This window comes from Gadus morhua, chromosome 1 (assembly GCF_902167405.1).
Source record: "Gadus morhua chromosome 1, gadMor3.0, whole genome shotgun sequence".
Taxonomy (NCBI): domain Eukaryota; kingdom Metazoa; phylum Chordata; class Actinopteri; order Gadiformes; family Gadidae; genus Gadus; species Gadus morhua.
In genome coordinates, this window is record NC_044048.1 from 9,288,342 (window position 1) to 9,305,644 (window position 17,303).

Sequence of the window (17,303 nt, forward strand, 5' to 3'; positions counted from 1 at the left end):
ATGTATTCGTTTTGGCTTATTGTGCCAAAATTAGAACTAAATTTTGTCTTATTGTGCTTTTTCCTTTTAGCTCAAGATTGTGAGAGACCTATAAGAGACACCATGAGTTTAACAGGTGAACACATCCAGAAAGAGCATTTTCCAAACGGATTAGTTGTAACATTTGAGTGTGCAATGGGATACAGGAGTACTGGAGGATCTGGTAAAACCACTTGTGCGGCTGGGACATGGACACCTTCGACACTTAGATGCGAGAGTGAGTACTATTTGTTTTAAATGTTTACTGCACTGACACAGGGACTATAACTACATTTTTGGTGCACCAGCCACTGTGTCTGGTGGATGAAAACAATTAGCTGGAATCCCGTAGCCCTCATATTGTAAGTAAGCTGTAGGCTCTTTGAGAATATCTGTAACGTAATGAAGGAATAAATATGAGAATTTGGGCCATGGACTGGTTTGAGAAAGCCATTCAGGTTTTGTACTCAATGTGCCAAATATGGATGATTTCTGCTGTTGGGTGCAAGAATGTCAACACTGCATAGAAGATAAATCTACTCTGCCAAAATAAATGTGTATAAACCAGACACATGGGAGATGTCACGGAGGCTAAGTCCATATTGTTTTGTCTTTCATTTAACATGACATAACAATTTAAAATGAATTAATGTCAAGTTGTCCTTTCTTGGCACTTGTGTGTTTTTGATAAGTTAAACGGCAGTGTGACAGTGTCACAATATGGAATGGCGTGTTTTTGCTAGGGATGGGAATTGAATTTATGTAGTTATTTTGACACTGATGGCATTATCGATTCTTCCGATTGATTTGATTTCATGATAGATTCCTTATACATTTTCTGCTAAGCCTGCCTGCATGGCATTCATTATAACATAGAATTACTAGCCTCGGTAACGGTCGTCATTTTACAACAACTTATGCATTTTGTATTATGTTATGTACTTTGGTAAAGTTTTGAAGCAAGACTAATTTATAGTCCAAAAATAAAGCCAGTCAGTACAGTGATTGGTTTGTCAAGTGCAGGCGAGTGAAACTCTTAGTAAAATAAATTAGGAGTCCTAAATTTATGTTTGACACGCCCATTATTTTTAAGAGTTTCTCCTAATTTTGTCACCTATTAGTTTCTTTAGCCCTAAGATTCTTTGTGAATACGGCCCCGGGTTTATTTAGAATCTTTGTAAGCTTACACTGGTGTAACTATTACTAACTTATTTTCTCATGAGTACACGATGTGTGTACTTGATGAGATTTGGACTAGGGGTGTGCACGGGTACACGTGTACACGTGTAACCGGTTAGTAAATCAAAACCCTTTAGGAAAAATCAGTAAACGAAGGCCGTAAAAAAAAAAGAAGTATATATTTATAATTTGAAATTCGTCCCAGCCTTTATACCACAGACACTATAGAGTTTATAGCATATAACCGCGTTTTCTGATTACCGTTTAGTGAAACAGTAAGTTGACAACATCCTAATTAACACCGCAACTGCAAATTAACCCCACGGAGATAACCATGGCAACCGGTCAAACAAATTTTCTTTTTGCGATCATTCTGCGCGCGCATCCGCCGTTTTGATAAACAAATAACCCTATTGAACGAGGTTAAACCGAGTGAGCGCGACTGCAGTCCACTTAAAAAAAAAAAAAATCATTAATTAATAAAAAAAGGTTAACCGTGTACACGTAAGAAATGGGGTCGTGTAACCGTTTACAATTTTTTGTCACCGTTCACACCCCTAATTTGGACCATGTATCGATTAAGAGTTTTTTGATATTTCTTGCATCCCTACTTTGGACTGTTTCTTCCTATGCTATGAAGAGTTCAATGTTTTGAAATGCGCATGTGCAATTGTCAGACAAACATGCTGGCATTGATGAAAGGGATTGAAATGCTCAGGTTTACTACAGATATCATAATTTTGTTATTACAACTTCTTGCTCTGCTCAAGTATTTGTTGTAATTTAACTTAATTTAGCCTATTTTTCAATCATGGGTCAAAAGGAATAATGCAGACTACGTTTTTTGAGATTGGTCTAGTATTGAGGGAGAACACTCTCAGATGTCATGTGCAGCTCACTGACGTTTTCAATTATCTTCCTGCAACAACTCCACTTTCATTGAGCGAGACTCGCTTGGACGCAATAACAAACAAACCATAATCAGGTGAAAGGCAAAGAGACAAGTTTCATTCTTTTTTAGGGATCCGTTCAAAAATGATAGAATATAATCTGAGTCAGTGGCAAAAGCCATCACTTTTAGAGAACCAACAGCGATGAGTGCTTTTGCCCCAATGGATTACCGCCCGTTTACGTCGAACAGGGCTGCAACCAAAATTATCAGATAATCCAGGTTGAAAAATGCAGAGGTTTCCTTTTGTTTCTCTCGTATTCTGAGGCTGTATTTTTGATCGCTCTACTGTAAATCTGGACTTTATAACTTATATACAGCAGCTATTTTCTCCCATTAACAATTTGGAACCAGACATTTTCTCAAGAATAAAATGAACCCATCTTGGTAATTTCCCTCAAATCTTCTAAGTCTTATTCAGACCGTGAATACATAACATACACATTTAAGGCTGCGTTCACACTAGGGCTGGGCGATTAATCAAATTTTGATTGTGATTTCAATTTTGGCGTAAAACGATCACATACTAATATAATCAAATTTTCTTTAATTATTATTATTTTTTTATTAATGATTGCCTATTATACTACTTTTCTGGTCTTAATTTATTTTTAATGACTCCTATAGAGCAACCTGACACGAATCGCAGCACAAAAACCTATGTAGATTTTCGGGAAACTCTTCCTCTCATCTGGGCGCTTTCAGCATTCTCTGTCAACGCTCGGTTTCGTCCTTCTCTGCCCCCTCGCCCCCCTCCTGCCAACCCCACTCTGTTGTGATTGCTTACCTTCCGGAAGACCTGCGAAGGGCATTACCATACATGGAAAACCCGGATTGTTCTACGTAAATAAATCCCAGAAATTTGATCAAATGAATCGTCACCGGCGTTACCATACATGGAAAATCCATGTATGGGCATTACCATACATGGAAAACCCGGATTGTTCTACGTAAATAAATCCCAGAAATTTGATCAAATGAATCGTCACCGGCGTGCGTCCCTACTGTCAGCAGGGAATATGTATAAATTCACGTACGTCATTATTTGACACTTTAGTATGGTTAAACATGACTATAAATCATTATAACAACGTTTATAGGTCATAAAAGTCGAAAAGCATAATAGGTGCTCTTTAAATGTTTTATAGAAAGAACAGCTGGCGATGTATAACATTTTCTCTTTGACCATTTTGTGTATTTTTTTAAGGCGAAATTTCAAAGTTCTCAGTTACAAAGTGTTTTTGGGGATTGAGATGCTGAACAAATACATCATGTTGTTAAACTCAAAAATAATCGTTTGAATAATTATGATTTCAATATTGACAAATAATCGTGATTATGATTTTCTTTCCATAATCAAGCAGCCCTAGTTCACACCTCACCTATTCGGACAGTTTAAACCATGGAGTGTTTTCCCCTCGTAGATGTTGCTTTAAATCAATATTTATGGTCTTTTGACTTTATTATGTGCTTTTGTGTTTTTCTGCAGAGTTTAATTGTGGGAGCCTCGAGCTAGTTAACGGGCATGTGGAATACAGTGAAGGAACCTCATTTGGGAGCTTGGCTACATTCTCCTGCAACGACGGGTTGGTGATTAACCAAGTTTTATTTATTTGCATCCCCATTTGGTTATAAATGTTCCTTCAATATCTTGTAGGAATATAAAATATCAAGGACGTATTTGGTTCCTTTCCGTGCACTTAATACTAAGCATTGACCGGGAATTGGATTCGGTAGATTAGATGTGCACTTGAATTAAATTAGGAGGGCTAAGGAGTTGTTGACGGTTGTTTTTAGACCTACATTGTCTGGCCACAGAGATATTCAATACTGTGGGAATGGAAACCGTGGAGGTAGGTATGTAGAATGAGGTTATCTCAATCTATTCCCACTAATTAATTAACTTTTTTGGGTTAGGGTTAGGGTTTCCTTGCTAGGGTTAAGTACAGTGGCGGTGGGTCAATAGAGGGCGCTAGGGCGCCGCCCCTCCGTGAAATATTCACTTGAATATATCTGCCAACTATTAATCAACTTTTATCATTACGAAATAAATCAACAAAAATACATAGCGTTTATCCTTGTTTAATTGTGTGAAACACTTGTCACTGCCAGCAACCATTTAAATGCGTCTGAACGTCAATGATTTGGGCTAGGCTAGTTATTGGTCATTCGAAATAAAGCCCTCCTCCAAGTCAGGGGCGCCGGCCATGTTGACGTCAATGTAAGCTCGCTAAGTTTTTGCTGTCTATCAAGCAGAGACAGCTTTTCATTGATGCAAAAAAATTTGCCCTCGGGTCGCACCAGTGTCACAAAAAATGGACGCTATAGGACAGTGATCATGATTTGTCTCAATATCAGAATAACAACAATTGGTCAAATAGCAATGGCTGGTTGAATGGCCATAAAGTAGGTCTGTATATGCAGTGGAACCTTGTCCAGGCCCTGCAAGTCAGGATGTAGGCTATGAATCTGAATGAATAGTAAGTAAATAGGTAGTAGTGGCCATTCCCAAAATGCACCAGAATACAGGAAACGTTTATGGGGGGGGGGGGGGGAACCCCAGGCCCTGTCTATTTCTTTGCCCCACCAACATTTTTTATCACCAGCTGCCACTGGTTAAGTACTGTACCTTGCAATATGGGGAAGTGATGATGAGGCAAAGACTCCTCATGTGCCATGCTAAGAATTACGAGCGACTGCCACAATTTTACCTTTACATCTTTTTTTCCTGATCAGTAAAAGCTATCAACTGTAGTACATTTTAGCAAAAGTTATGCCTTATTCTTATTTACACACATTTATGTCGTACTTTGGTGATCTATGAAGTATCTTTAGAACATTTCTAGGTCATTTCCAAATGATGTACCACAATAATCCAATGCTTTTTTTGTTATGTATGATCACGTATATTTTCTGTATGTCTTTCTTTAAGGTACATTTTGAGCGGGCGCAACCGATTACTCTGTGGAAATACAGAATGGCTAGGCAGAACGCCGAACTGTATAGGGGCCGTGTTCACAAAGGATCTTAGCGCTAAAAGTAGGTCCTAATTGGAGAATTTAGGAGTAACTCCTAAAAATAATGGGCGTGTCACTCTTAAATTTAGGACTCCTAACTTTTTTCACTAAGAGCAATTCACAAAGTATTCTGCTAACTGCACTATAACTACTTAATAGGAATTAATTTCTAGCCTAGGCTATTTCCTTGTTTTTCGGTGATTCAGTGGGCTCGTCTGAACAACCAATCACCGAACTGACCGCTTCTAAACTCGTGCACGAGAATTGACGTAATCCATAGCAACGGCGCGTCACTCTTAGTTCACTCTTTGTGATTTATCCTTAGTAAGAGTAGGTCTGAGCGGCTTTGTGAATAACTTTTAAGAAAAAACTCCTACGTAAAATGTTTTAGCGCGAGTTAGGAGCACTCCTAGCGGTAAGATAAAATGCTTTGTGAATACGGCCCGAGGTTTCCATCATATCAAGCATATTTGTGCACATATTAAGTTACCATACATTTTCCCCCTATCTTGTTTTTTCAGTTGTAAAATGTGACTCACCGCCTTCAGTTGATAAAGCTGAAGGTCCATCTCCAAAACGGGATTTCTATGATTTTGAAAGCGTTGTGAGATACAACTGTCAGAAGGATTACACCATCAATGGCTCAGCATCACTTAAATGTAAAAGCAATGGAGAATTCACACCAAATCCTCCAACTTGTTTAAGTAGGTAATAATGTTTTCGGCAGCTTTCCTTAAACCTGTCTCGATGAGTTGCATACTCTCGTTGGGAGCGTAACCAGGGAACTCATCCATGTTAACGCATTTCTATTATCATTTTTCTGCAGTGGTTCGCTGCAAAGCGCCGTTTATTCCAAATGGTTCGCAAAAGTCTGGAGCCCGCCCTCCGTATATACATAGGAGTTTGGTTGAGTACGAATGTAAACCTGGATTTAAGATGGAAGGGGAGGGGGTCATGACCTGCCAACTGGACAGCACATGGTCATCAACGCCAGAGTGCAAAGGTAAGGGCTACTTATAAATGAAGTTGATATAAAATTACCGCATTTGTTTGCTAATTCTGTTGTTCCAAACAATTTATCCGATATTTTTGGGCTTTCCTTTGGAAATGTTTGAACTTCAGTTCACGCAACTAGTATATTGTTGGCTTTTGATTAGTTTCTGCTGATATTTTCTTCTAGCAATTATTATCTGAAGGGGATTACCGATCCCCTTCAGATCCCCTAGTTTCCCTCAGACCTAGTTTCCCAGGCACCAGGCGGTAGGCCTGGACCTGGCCACCAGGCGGTAGGCCTGGAACCACCGATGACTTATGTATACATGTTTTAAGTCCGAGCCTGGGGGAGTATTTGCACCCACTGAGAACCCCCCTCAATAAGGGCGTGAAACAGCCCAAACGTTACTTCCGTAACAGTCCAATCAGACAGTGGGCGGTGCTGACAGTGCAGAAGTCGGCCTCCCGGCTACCCGGAATGTTTAAAACTTCTAGAGGGTGTGAATTATTCTAACGCACCCGCAAAGTGTTCGACTAATCGCATCAGAGTGGACAGGCTGACCAATCACAGCAGACTGGGCTATTCGGGAGGGGGGCCTTAAAGAGACATGATACAAAAGGAACATTTTTGAAAGACGCTGACATTGGTTTTGCAGAAATAAACAGTGCAAGAATAATAAGAGGTATTTCTAACATACATGCATGTAACCCTATTCTAGTAGTTTACCCAAATGCAATTATTTACCCTAAAAAAGCATGATATGGGATCTTTAAATGCAGGGATCTCCTTTTGATGCAGATGAATGATCCTTCCTTACTTATTTAGTTGCATTAGCATTACATGATGGCATACCATGACTGTGTTCAGCCAATGTCATATGTGTCAATCACCAATGTTCACAAGTGATGATCATTATGTAATCAGTCAGACGATGTTCGATCAAGTAAAATGCATCTTTGTTTCTGTGCTTTTGATTTTAGTTCTTCCTGTGGATCCAACAAGTTCTCCCGGTAAGTCATGTCATTAAATATATCTGCAAGAATTGTTTAAACAGTCATTGAAGGTATTTGAACCCTTGTTGTTTGGCTCATACGGGGTGAATGTACAAACCCACACCAAAAAGACATCCATTTCCTCCTGCTAGTGCCCTTACGCCTGGTCCCAGGCAGTAGGCCTAGACCCTGGCACCAGGCGGTAGGCTAGGCACCAGGCGGTAGGCCAGGACCCGGCCACCAGGCGGTAGGCCTGGTCCCGGCCACCAGGCGGTAGGCCAGGACCCTGGCACCAGGCGGTAGGCCTGGACCCTGGCACCAGGCGGTAGGCCTGGTCCCAGGCACCAGGCGGTAGGCCTGGACCCAGGCACCAGGCGGTAGGCCTGGTCCCAGGCACCAGGCGGTAGCCCAGGCCCCAGGCACCAGGCGGTAGGCCAGGTCCCAGGCCGGTCCTAGGCATCAGGCGGTAGGCCTGGTCCCAGGCACCAGGCGGTAGGCCTGGACCTGGCCACCAGGCGGTAGGCCTGGAACCACCGATGACTTATGTGTACATGTTTTAAGTCCGAGCCTGGGGGAGTATTTGCACCCACTGAGAACCCCCCTCAATAAGGGCGTGAAACAGCCCAAACGTTACTTCCGTAACAGTCCAATCAGACAGTGGGCGGTGCTGACAGTGCAGAAGTCGGCCTCCCGGCTACCCGCAATGTTTAAAACTTCTAGAGGGTGTGAATTATTCTAACGCACGCGCAAAGTGTTCGACTAATCGCATCAGAGTGGACAGGCTGACCAATCACAGCAGACTGGGCTAATCGGGAGGGGGGCCTTAAAGAGACATGATACAAAAGGAACATTTTTGAAAGACGCTGACATTGGTTTTGCAGAAATAAACAGTGCAAGAATAATAAGAGGTATTTCTAACATACATGCATGTAACCCTATTCTAGTAGTTTACCCAAATGCAATTATTTGCCCTAAAAAAGCATGATATGGGATCTTTAAATGCAGGGATCTCCTTTTGATGCAGATGAATGATCCTTCCTTACTTATTTAGTTGCATTAGCATTACATGATGGCATACCATGACTGTGTTCAGCCAATGTCATATGTGTCAATCACCAATGTTCACAAGTGATGATCATTATGTAATCAGTCAGACGATGTTCGATCAAGTAAAATGCATCTTTGTTTCTGTGCTTTTGATTTTAGTTCTCCCTGTGGATCCAACAAGTTCTCCCGGTAAGTCATGTCATTAAATATATCTGCAAGAATTGTTTAAACAGTCATTGAAGGTATTTGAACCCTTGTTGTTTGGCTCATACGGGGTGAATGTACAAACCCACACCAAAAAGACATCCATTTCCTCCTGCTAGTGCCCTTACGCCTGGTCCCAGGCAGTAGGCCTAGACCCTGGCACCAGGCGGTAGGCTAGGCACCAGGCGGTAGGCCAGGACCCGGCCACCAGGCGGTAGGCCAGGACCCGGCCACCAGGCGGTAGGCCAGGACCCTGGCACCAGGCGGTAGGCCTGGACCCTGGCACCAGGCGGTAGGCCTGGACCCAGGCACCAGGCGGTAGGCCTGGACCCAGGCACCAGGCGGTAGGCCTGGTCCCAGGCACCAGGCGGTAGGCCAGGCCCCAGGCACCAGGCGGTAGGCCAGGTCCCAGGCCGGTCCTAGGCACCAGGCGGTAGGCCTGGTCCCAGGCACCAGGCGGTAGGCCTGGACCTGGCCACCAGGCGGTAGGCCTGGAACCACCGATGACTTATGCATACTTGTTTTAAGTCCGAGCCTGGGGGAGTATTTGCACCCACTGAGAACCCCCCTCAATAAGGGCGTGAAACAGCCCAAACGTTACTTCCGTAACAGTCCAATCAGACAGTGGGCGGTGCTGACAGTGCAGAAGTCGGCCTCCCGGCTACCCGCAATGTTTAAAACTTCTAGAGGGTGTGAATTATTCTAACGCACGCGCAAAGTGTTCGACTAATCGCATCAGAGTGGACAGGCTGACCAATCACAGCAGACTGGGCTATTCGGGAGGGGGGCCTTAAAGAGACATGATACAAAAGGAACATTTTTGAAAGACGCTGACATTGGTTTTGCAGAAATAAACAGTGCAAGAATAATAAGAGGTATTTCTAACATACATGCATGTAACCCTATTCTAGTAGTTTACCCAAATGCAATTATTTACCCTAAAAAAGCATGATATGGGATCTTTAAATGCAGGGATCTCCTTTTGATGCAGATGAATGATCCTTCCTTACTTATTTAGTTGCATTAGCATTACATGATGGCATACCATGACTGTGTTCAGCCAATGTCATATGTGTCAATCACCAATGTTCACAAGTGATGATCATTATGTAATCAGTCAGACGATGTTCGATCAAGTAAAATGCATCTTTGTTTCTGTGCTTTTGATTTTAGTTCTCCCTGTTGATCCAACAAGTTCTCCCGGTAAGTCATGTCATTAAATATATCTGCAAGAATTGTTCAAACAGTCATTGAAGGTATTTGAACCCTTGTTGTTTGGCTCATACGGGGTGAATGTACAAACCCTCACCAAAAAGACATCCATTTCCTCCTGCTAGTGCCCTTACGCCTGGTCCCAGGCAGTAGGCCTAGACCCTGGCACCAGGCGGTAGGCTAGGCACCAGGCGGTAGGCCAGGACCCGGCCACCAGGCGGTAGGCCTGGTCCCGGCCACCAGGCGGTAGGCCTGGTCCCGGCCACCAGGCGGTAGGCCAGGACCCTGGCACCAGGCGGTAGGCCTGGACCCTGGCACCAGGCGGTAGGCCTGGACCCAGGCACCAGGCGGTAGGCCTGGACCCAGGCACCAGGCGGTAGGCCTGGTCCCAGGCACCAGGCGGTAGGCCAGGCCCCAGGCACCAGGCGGTAGGCCAGGTCCCAGGCCGGTCCTAGGCACCAGGCGGTAGGCCTGGTCCCAGGCACCAGGCGGTAGGCCTGGACCTGGCACCAGGCGGTAGGCCTGGAACCACCGATGACTTATGTATACATGTTTTAAGTCCGAGCCTGGGGGAGTATTTGCACCCACTGAGAACCCCCCTCAATAAGGGCGTGAAACAGCCCAAACGTTACTTCCGTAACAGTCCAATCAGACAGTGGGCGGTGCTGACAGTGCAGAAGTCGGCCTCCCGGCTACCCGCAATGTTTAAAACTTCTAGAGGGTGTGAATTATTCTAACGCACGCGCAAAGTGTTCGACTAATCGCATCAGAGTGGACAGGCTGACCAATCACAGCAGACTGGGCTATTCGGGAGGGGGGCCTTAAAGAGACATGATACAAAAGGAACATTTTTGAAAGACGCTGACATTGGTTTTGCAGAAATAAACAGTGCAAGAATAATAAGAGGTATTTCTAACATACATGCATGTAACCCTATTCTAGTAGTTTACCCAAATGCAATTATTTACCCTAAAAAAGCATGATATGGGATCTTTAAATGCAGGGATCTCCTTTTGATGCAGATGAATGATCCTTCCTTACTTATTTAGTTGCATTAGCATTACATGATGGCATACCATGACTGTGTTCAGCCAATGTCATATGTGTCAATCACCAATGTTCACAAGTGATGATCATTATGTAATCAGTCAGACGATGTTCGATCAAGTAAAATGCATCTTTGTTTCTGTGCTTTTGATTTTAGTTCTCCCTGTTGATCCAACAAGTTCTCCCGGTAAGTCATGTCATTAAATATATCTGCAAGAATTGTTTAAACAGTCATTGAAGGTATTTGAACCCTTGTTGTTTGGCTCATACGGGGTGAATGTACAAACCCTCACCAAAAAGACATCCATTTCCTCCTGCTAGTGCCCTTACGCCTGGTCCCAGGCAGTAGGCCTAGACCCTGGCACCAGGCGGTAGGCTAGGCACCAGGCGGTAGGCCAGGACCCGGCCACCAGGCGGTAGGCCTGGTCCCGGCCACCAGGCGGTAGGCCTGGTCCCGGCCACCAGGCGGTAGGCCAGGACCCTGGCACCAGGCGGTAGGCCTGGACCCTGGCACCAGGCGGTAGGCCTGGACCCAGGCACCAGGCGGTAGGCCTGGACCCAGGCACCAGGCGGTAGGCCTGGTCCCAGGCACCAGGCGGTAGGCCAGGCCCCAGGCACCAGGCGGTAGGCCAGGTCCCAGGCCGGTCCTAGGCACCAGGCGGTAGGCCTGGTCCCAGGCACCAGGCGGTAGGCCTGGACCCTGGCACCAGGCGGTAGGCCTGGTCCCAGGCACCAGGCGGTAGGCCAGGCCCCAGGCACCAGGCGGTAGGCCAGGTCCCAGGCCGGTCCTAGGCACCAGGCGGTAGGCCTGGTCCCAGGCACCAGGCGGTAGGCCTGGACCTGGCACCAGGCGGTAGGCCTGGAACCACCGATGACTTATGTATACATGTTTTAAGTCCGAGCCTGGGGGAGTATTTGCACCCACTGAGAACCCCCCTCAATAAGGGCGTGAAACAGCCCAAACGTTACTTCCGTAACAGTCCAATCAGACAGTGGGCGGTGCTGACAGTGCAGAAGTCGGCCTCCCGGCTACCCGCAATGTTTAAAACTTCTAGAGGGTGTGAATTATTCTAACGCACGCGCAAAGTCTTCGACTAATCGCATCAGAGTGGACAGGCTGACCAATCACAGCAGACTGGGCTATTCGGGAGGGGGGCCTTAAAGAGACATGATACAAAAGGAACATTTTTGAAAGACGCTGACATTGGTTTTGCAGAAATAAACAGTGCAAGAATAATAAGAGGTATTTCTAACATACATGCATGTAACCCTATTCTAGTAGTTTACCCAAATGCAATTATTTACCCTAAAAAAGCATGATATGGGATCTTTAAATGCAGGGATCTCCTTTTGATGCAGATGAATGATCCTTCCTTACTTATTTAGTTGCATTAGCATTACATGATGGCATACCATGACTGTGTTCAGCCAATGTCATATGTGTCAATCACCAATGTTCACAAGTGATGATCATTATGTAATCAGTCAGACGATGTTCGATCAAGTAAAATGCATCTTTGTTTCTGTGCTTTTGATTTTAGTTCTCCCTGTTGATCCAACAAGTTCTCCCGGTAAGTCATGTCATTAAATATATCTGCAAGAATTGTTTAAACAGTCATTGAAGGTATTTGAACCCTTGTTGTTTGGCTCATACAGGGTGAATGTACAAACCCACACCAAAAAGACATCCATTTCCTCCTGCTAGTGCCCTTACGCCTGGTCCCAGGCAGTAGGCCTAGACCCTGGCACCAGGCGGTAGGCTAGGCACCAGGCGGTAGGCCAGGACCCGGCCACCAGGCGGTAGGCCAGGACCCTGGCACCAGGCGGTAGGCCTGGACCCTGGCACCAGGCGGTAGGCCTGGACCCTGGCACCAGGCGGTAGGCCTGGACCCAGGCACCAGGCGGTAGGCCTGGACCCAGGCACCAGGCGGTAGGCCTGGTCCCAGGCACCAGGCGGTAGGCCAGGCCCCAGGCACCAGGCGGTAGGCCAGGTCCCAGGCCGGTCCTAGGCACCAGGCGGTAGGCCTGGTCCCAGGCACCAGGCGGTAGGCCTGGACCTGGCCACCAGGCGGTAGGCCTGGAACCACCGATGACTTATGTGTACATGTTTTAAGTCCGAGCCTGGGGGAGTATTTGCACCCACTGAGAACCCCCCTCAATAAGGGCGTGAAACAGCCCAAACGTTACTTCCGTAACAGTCCAATCAGACAGTGGGCGGTGCTGACAGTGCAGAAGTCGGCCTCCCGGCTACCCGCAATGTTTAAAACTTCTAGAGGGTGTGAATTATTCTAACGCACGCGCAAAGTGTTCGACTAATCGCATCAGAGTGGACAGGCTGACCAATCACAGCAGACTGGGCTAATCGGGAGGGGGGCCTTAAAGGGACATGATACAAAAGGAACATTTTTGAAAGACGCTGACATTGGTTTTGCAGAAATAAACAGTGCAAGAATAATAAGAGGTATTTCTAACATACATGCATGTAACCCTATTCTAGTAGTTTACCCAAATGCAATTATTTGCCCTAAAAAAGCATGATATGGGATCTTTAAATGCAGGGATCTCCTTTTGATGCAGATGAATGATCCTTCCTTACTTATTTAGTTGCATTAGCATTACATGATGGCATACCATGACTGTGTTCAGCCAATGTCATATGTGTCAATCACCAATGTTCACAAGTGATGATCATTATGTAATCAGTCAGACGATGTTCGATCAAGTAAAATGCATCTTTGTTTTTGTGCTTTTGATTTTAGTTCTCCCTGTGGATCCAACAAGTTCTCCCGGTAAGTCATGTCATTAAATATATCTGCAAGAATTGTTTAAACAGTCATTGAAGGTATTTGAACCCTTGTTGTTTGGCTCATACGGGGTGAATGTACAAACCCACACCAAAAAGACATCCATTTCCTCCTGCTAGTGCCCTTACGCCTGGTCCTAGGCAGTAGGCCTAGACCCTGGCACCAGGCGGTAGGCTAGGCACCAGGCGGTAGGCCAGGACCCGGCCACCAGGCGGTAGGCCTGGTCCCGGCCACCAGGCGGTAGGCCTGGTCCCGGCCACCAGGCGGTAGGCCAGGACCCTGGCACCAGGCGGTAGGCCTGGACCCTGGCACCAGGCGGTAGGCCTGGACCCAGGCACCAGGCGGTAGGCCTGGACCCAGGCACCAGGCGGTAGGCCTGGTCCCAGGCACCAGGCGGTAGGCCAGGCCCCAGGCGGTAGGCCAGGTCCCAGGCCGGTCCTAGGCACCAGGCGGTAGGCCTGGTCCCAGGCACCAGGCGGTAGGCCTGGACCCTGGCACCAGGCGGTAGGCCTGGTCCCAGGCACCAGGCGGTAGGCCAGGCCCCAGGCACCAGGCGGTAGGCCAGGTCCCAGGCCGGTCCTAGGCACCAGGCGGTAGGCCTGGTCCCAGGCACCAGGCGGTAGGCCTGGACCTGGCACCAGGCGGTAGGCCTGGAACCACCGATGACTTATGTATACATGTTTTAAGTCCGAGCCTGGGGGAGTATTTGCACCCACTGAGAACCCCCCTCAATAAGGGCGTGAAACAGCCCAAACGTTACTTCCGTAACAGTCCAATCAGACAGTGGGCGGTGCTGACAGTGCAGAAGTCGGCCTCCCGGCTACCCGCAATGTTTAAAACTTCTAGAGGGTGTGAATTATTCTAACGCACGCGCAAAGTCTTCGACTAATCGCATCAGAGTGGACAGGCTGACCAATCACAGCAGACTGGGCTATTCGGGAGGGGGGCCTTAAAGAGACATGATACAAAAGGAACATTTTTGAAAGACGCTGACATTGGTTTTGCAGAAATAAACAGTGCAAGAATAATAAGAGGTATTTCTAACATACATGCATGTAACCGTATTCTAGTAGTTTACCCAAATGCAATTATTTACACTAAAAAAGCATGATATGGGATCTTTAAATGCAGGGATCTCCTTTTGATGCAGATGAATGATCCTTCCTTAATTATTTAGTTGCATTAGCATTACATGATGGCATACCATGACTGTGTTCAGCCAATGTCATGTGTGTCAATCACCAATGTTCACAAGTGATGATCATTATGTAATCAGTCAGACGATGTTCGATCAAGTAAAATGCATCTTTGTTTCTGTGCTTTTGATTTTAGTTCTCCCTGTTGATCCAACAAGTTCTCCCGGTAAGTCATGTCATTAAATATATCTGCAAGAATTGTTTAAACAGTCATTGAAGGTATTTGAACCCTTGTTGTTTGGCTCATACAGGGTGAATGTACAAACCCACACCAAAAAGACATCCATTTCCTCCTGCTAGTGCCCTTACGCCTGGTCCCAGGCAGTAGGCCTAGACCCTGGCACCAGGCGGTAGGCTAGGCACCAGGTGGTAGGCCAGGACCCGGCCACCAGGCGGTAGGCCAGGACCCGGCCACCAGGCGGTAGGACAGGACCCAGGCACCAGGCGGTAGGCCTGGACCCTGGCACCAGGCGGTAGGCCTGGTCCCAGGCACCAGGCGGTAGGCCTGGTCCCAGGCACCAGGCGGTAGGCCTGGTCCCAGGCACCAGGCGGTCCCAGTCACCAGGCCTGATACAAAACGCCGACATTGGTTTTGCAGAAATACAGTGTGAGAATAATAAGAGGTATTTCTAACATACATGCATGTAACCCTATTCTAGTAGTTCACCCAAATGCAATTATTTACGCTAAAAAAGTATGATATGGCAGGGATCTCCTTTTGATACTGATGAATGATCCATCCTTACTTATTTAGCTGCATTAGCATTACATAATGGCATACCATGACTGGTGATTGACACATTTGACATTGGCTGAACACAATGTTCACAAGTGATGATCATTATGTAATCAGTCAGACAATGTTCGATCAAGTAAAATGCATCTTTGTTTCTGTGCTTTTGATTTTAGTACCCCCTGTTGATCCAACAAGTTCTCCCGGTAAGTCATGTCATTAAATATATCTGCAAGAATTTTTTAAACAGTCATTGAAGGCATTTGAACCCTTGTCGTTTGACTCATACGGGGTGAATGTACAAACCCACACCAAAAAGACATCCATTTCCTCCTGCTAGTGCCCTTACGCCTGGTCCCAGGCGGTAGGCCAGGACCCTGGCACCAGGCGGTAGGCCTGGACCCTGGCACCAGGCGGTAGGCCTGGACCCTGGCACCAGGCGGTAGGCCTGGACCCTGGCACCAGGCGGTAGGCCTGGACCCAGGCACCAGGCGGTAGGCCAGGCCCCAGGCGGTAGGCCAGGCACCAGGCGGTAGGCCTGGTCCCAGGCACCAGGCGGTAGGCCAGGTCCCAGGCCGGTCCTAGGCACCAGGCGGTAGGCCTGGTCCCAGGCACCAGGCGGTAGGCCTGGACCTGGCACCAGGCGGTAGGCCTGGAACCACCGATGACTTATGTATACATGTTTTAAGTCCGAGCCTGGGGGAGTATTTGCACCCACTGAGAACCCCCCTCAATAAGGGCGTGAAACAGCCCAAACGTTACTTCCGTAACAGTCCAATCAGACAGTGGGCGGTGCTGACAGTGCAGAAGTCGGCCTCCCGGCTACCCGCAATGTTTAAAACTTCTAGAGGGTGTGAATTATTCTAACGCACGCGCAAAGTGTTCGACTCATCGCATCAGAGTGGACAGGCTGACCAATCACAGCAGACTGGGCTATTCGGGAGGGGGGCCTTAAAGAGACATGATACAAAAGGAACATTTTTGAAAGACGCTGACATTGGTTTTGCAGAAATAAACAGTGCAAGAATAATAAGAGGTATTTCTAACATACATGCATGTAACCCTATTCTAGTAGTTTACCCAAATGCAATTATTTACCCTAAAAAAGCATGATATGGGATCTTTAAATGCAGGGATCTCCTTTTGATGCAGATGAATGATCCTTCCTTACTTATTTAGTTGCATTAGCATTACATGATGGCATACCATGACTGTGTTCAGCCAATGTCATATGTGTCAATCACCAATGTTCACAAGTGATGATCATTATGTAATCAGTCACACGATGTTCGATCAAGTAAAATGCATCTTTGTTTCTGTGCTTTTGATTTTAGTTCTCCCTGTTGATCCAACAAGTTCTCCCGGTAAGTCATGTCATTAAATATATCTGCAAGAATTGTTTAAACAGTCATTGAAGGTATTTGAACCCTTGTTGTTTGACTCATACGGGGTGAATGTACAAACCCACACCAAAAAGACATCCATTTCCTCCTGCTAGTGCCCTTACGCCTGGTCCCAGGCAGTAGGCCTAGACCCTGGCACCAGGCGGTAGGCTAGGCACCAGGCGGTAGGCCAGGACCCGGCCACCAGGCGGTAGGCCTGGTCCCGGCCACCAGGCGGTAGGCCTGGTCCCGGCCACCAGGCGGTAGGCCTGGACCCAGGCACCAGGCGGTAGGCCTGGACCCAGGCACCAGGCGGTAGGCCTGGACCCAGGCACCAGGCGGTAGGCCAGGCCCCAGGAGGTAGGCCAGGCCCCAGGCCCCAGGCGGTAGGCCAGGCCCCAGGAGGACTCATACGGCTCATACCGACTCATACACCCCGACTCATACGGGGTGAATGTACAAACCCACACCAAAAAGACATCCATTTCCTCCTGCTAGTGCCCTTACGCCTGGTCCCAGGCAGTAGGCC

General features: G+C 46.9%; 1 protein-coding gene across 41 annotated transcripts in view; it reads left to right on the plus strand.

The window, feature by feature from the left end:
- The window catches only part of LOC115552772 (sushi, von Willebrand factor type A, EGF and pentraxin domain-containing protein 1), a 147,976-nt gene that overhangs the window by 79,295 nt on the left and 51,378 nt on the right, over window positions 1–17,303 (plus strand). For 13 of the 41 annotated variants that reach the window (XM_030369148.1, XM_030369133.1, XM_030369161.1 and 10 more), the window contains 5 exons: window positions 3,636–3,732; window positions 5,079–5,189; window positions 5,556–5,578; window positions 5,685–5,867; window positions 5,990–6,166. In XM_030369148.1, the coding sequence (XP_030225008.1) occupies window positions 3,636–3,732; window positions 5,079–5,189; window positions 5,556–5,578; window positions 5,685–5,867; window positions 5,990–6,166 (591 nt within the window). Of the gene's footprint in view, window positions 1–70; window positions 257–3,635; window positions 3,733–5,078; window positions 5,190–5,555; window positions 5,579–5,684; window positions 5,868–5,989; window positions 6,167–7,137; window positions 7,168–8,355; window positions 8,386–9,573; window positions 9,604–10,816; window positions 10,847–12,200; window positions 12,231–13,418; window positions 13,449–14,795; window positions 14,826–16,726; window positions 16,757–17,303 lie in introns of all 41 variants that reach the window. The other 28 variants (XM_030369322.1, XM_030369326.1, XM_030369327.1 and 25 more) reach the window with 9 other exon arrangements.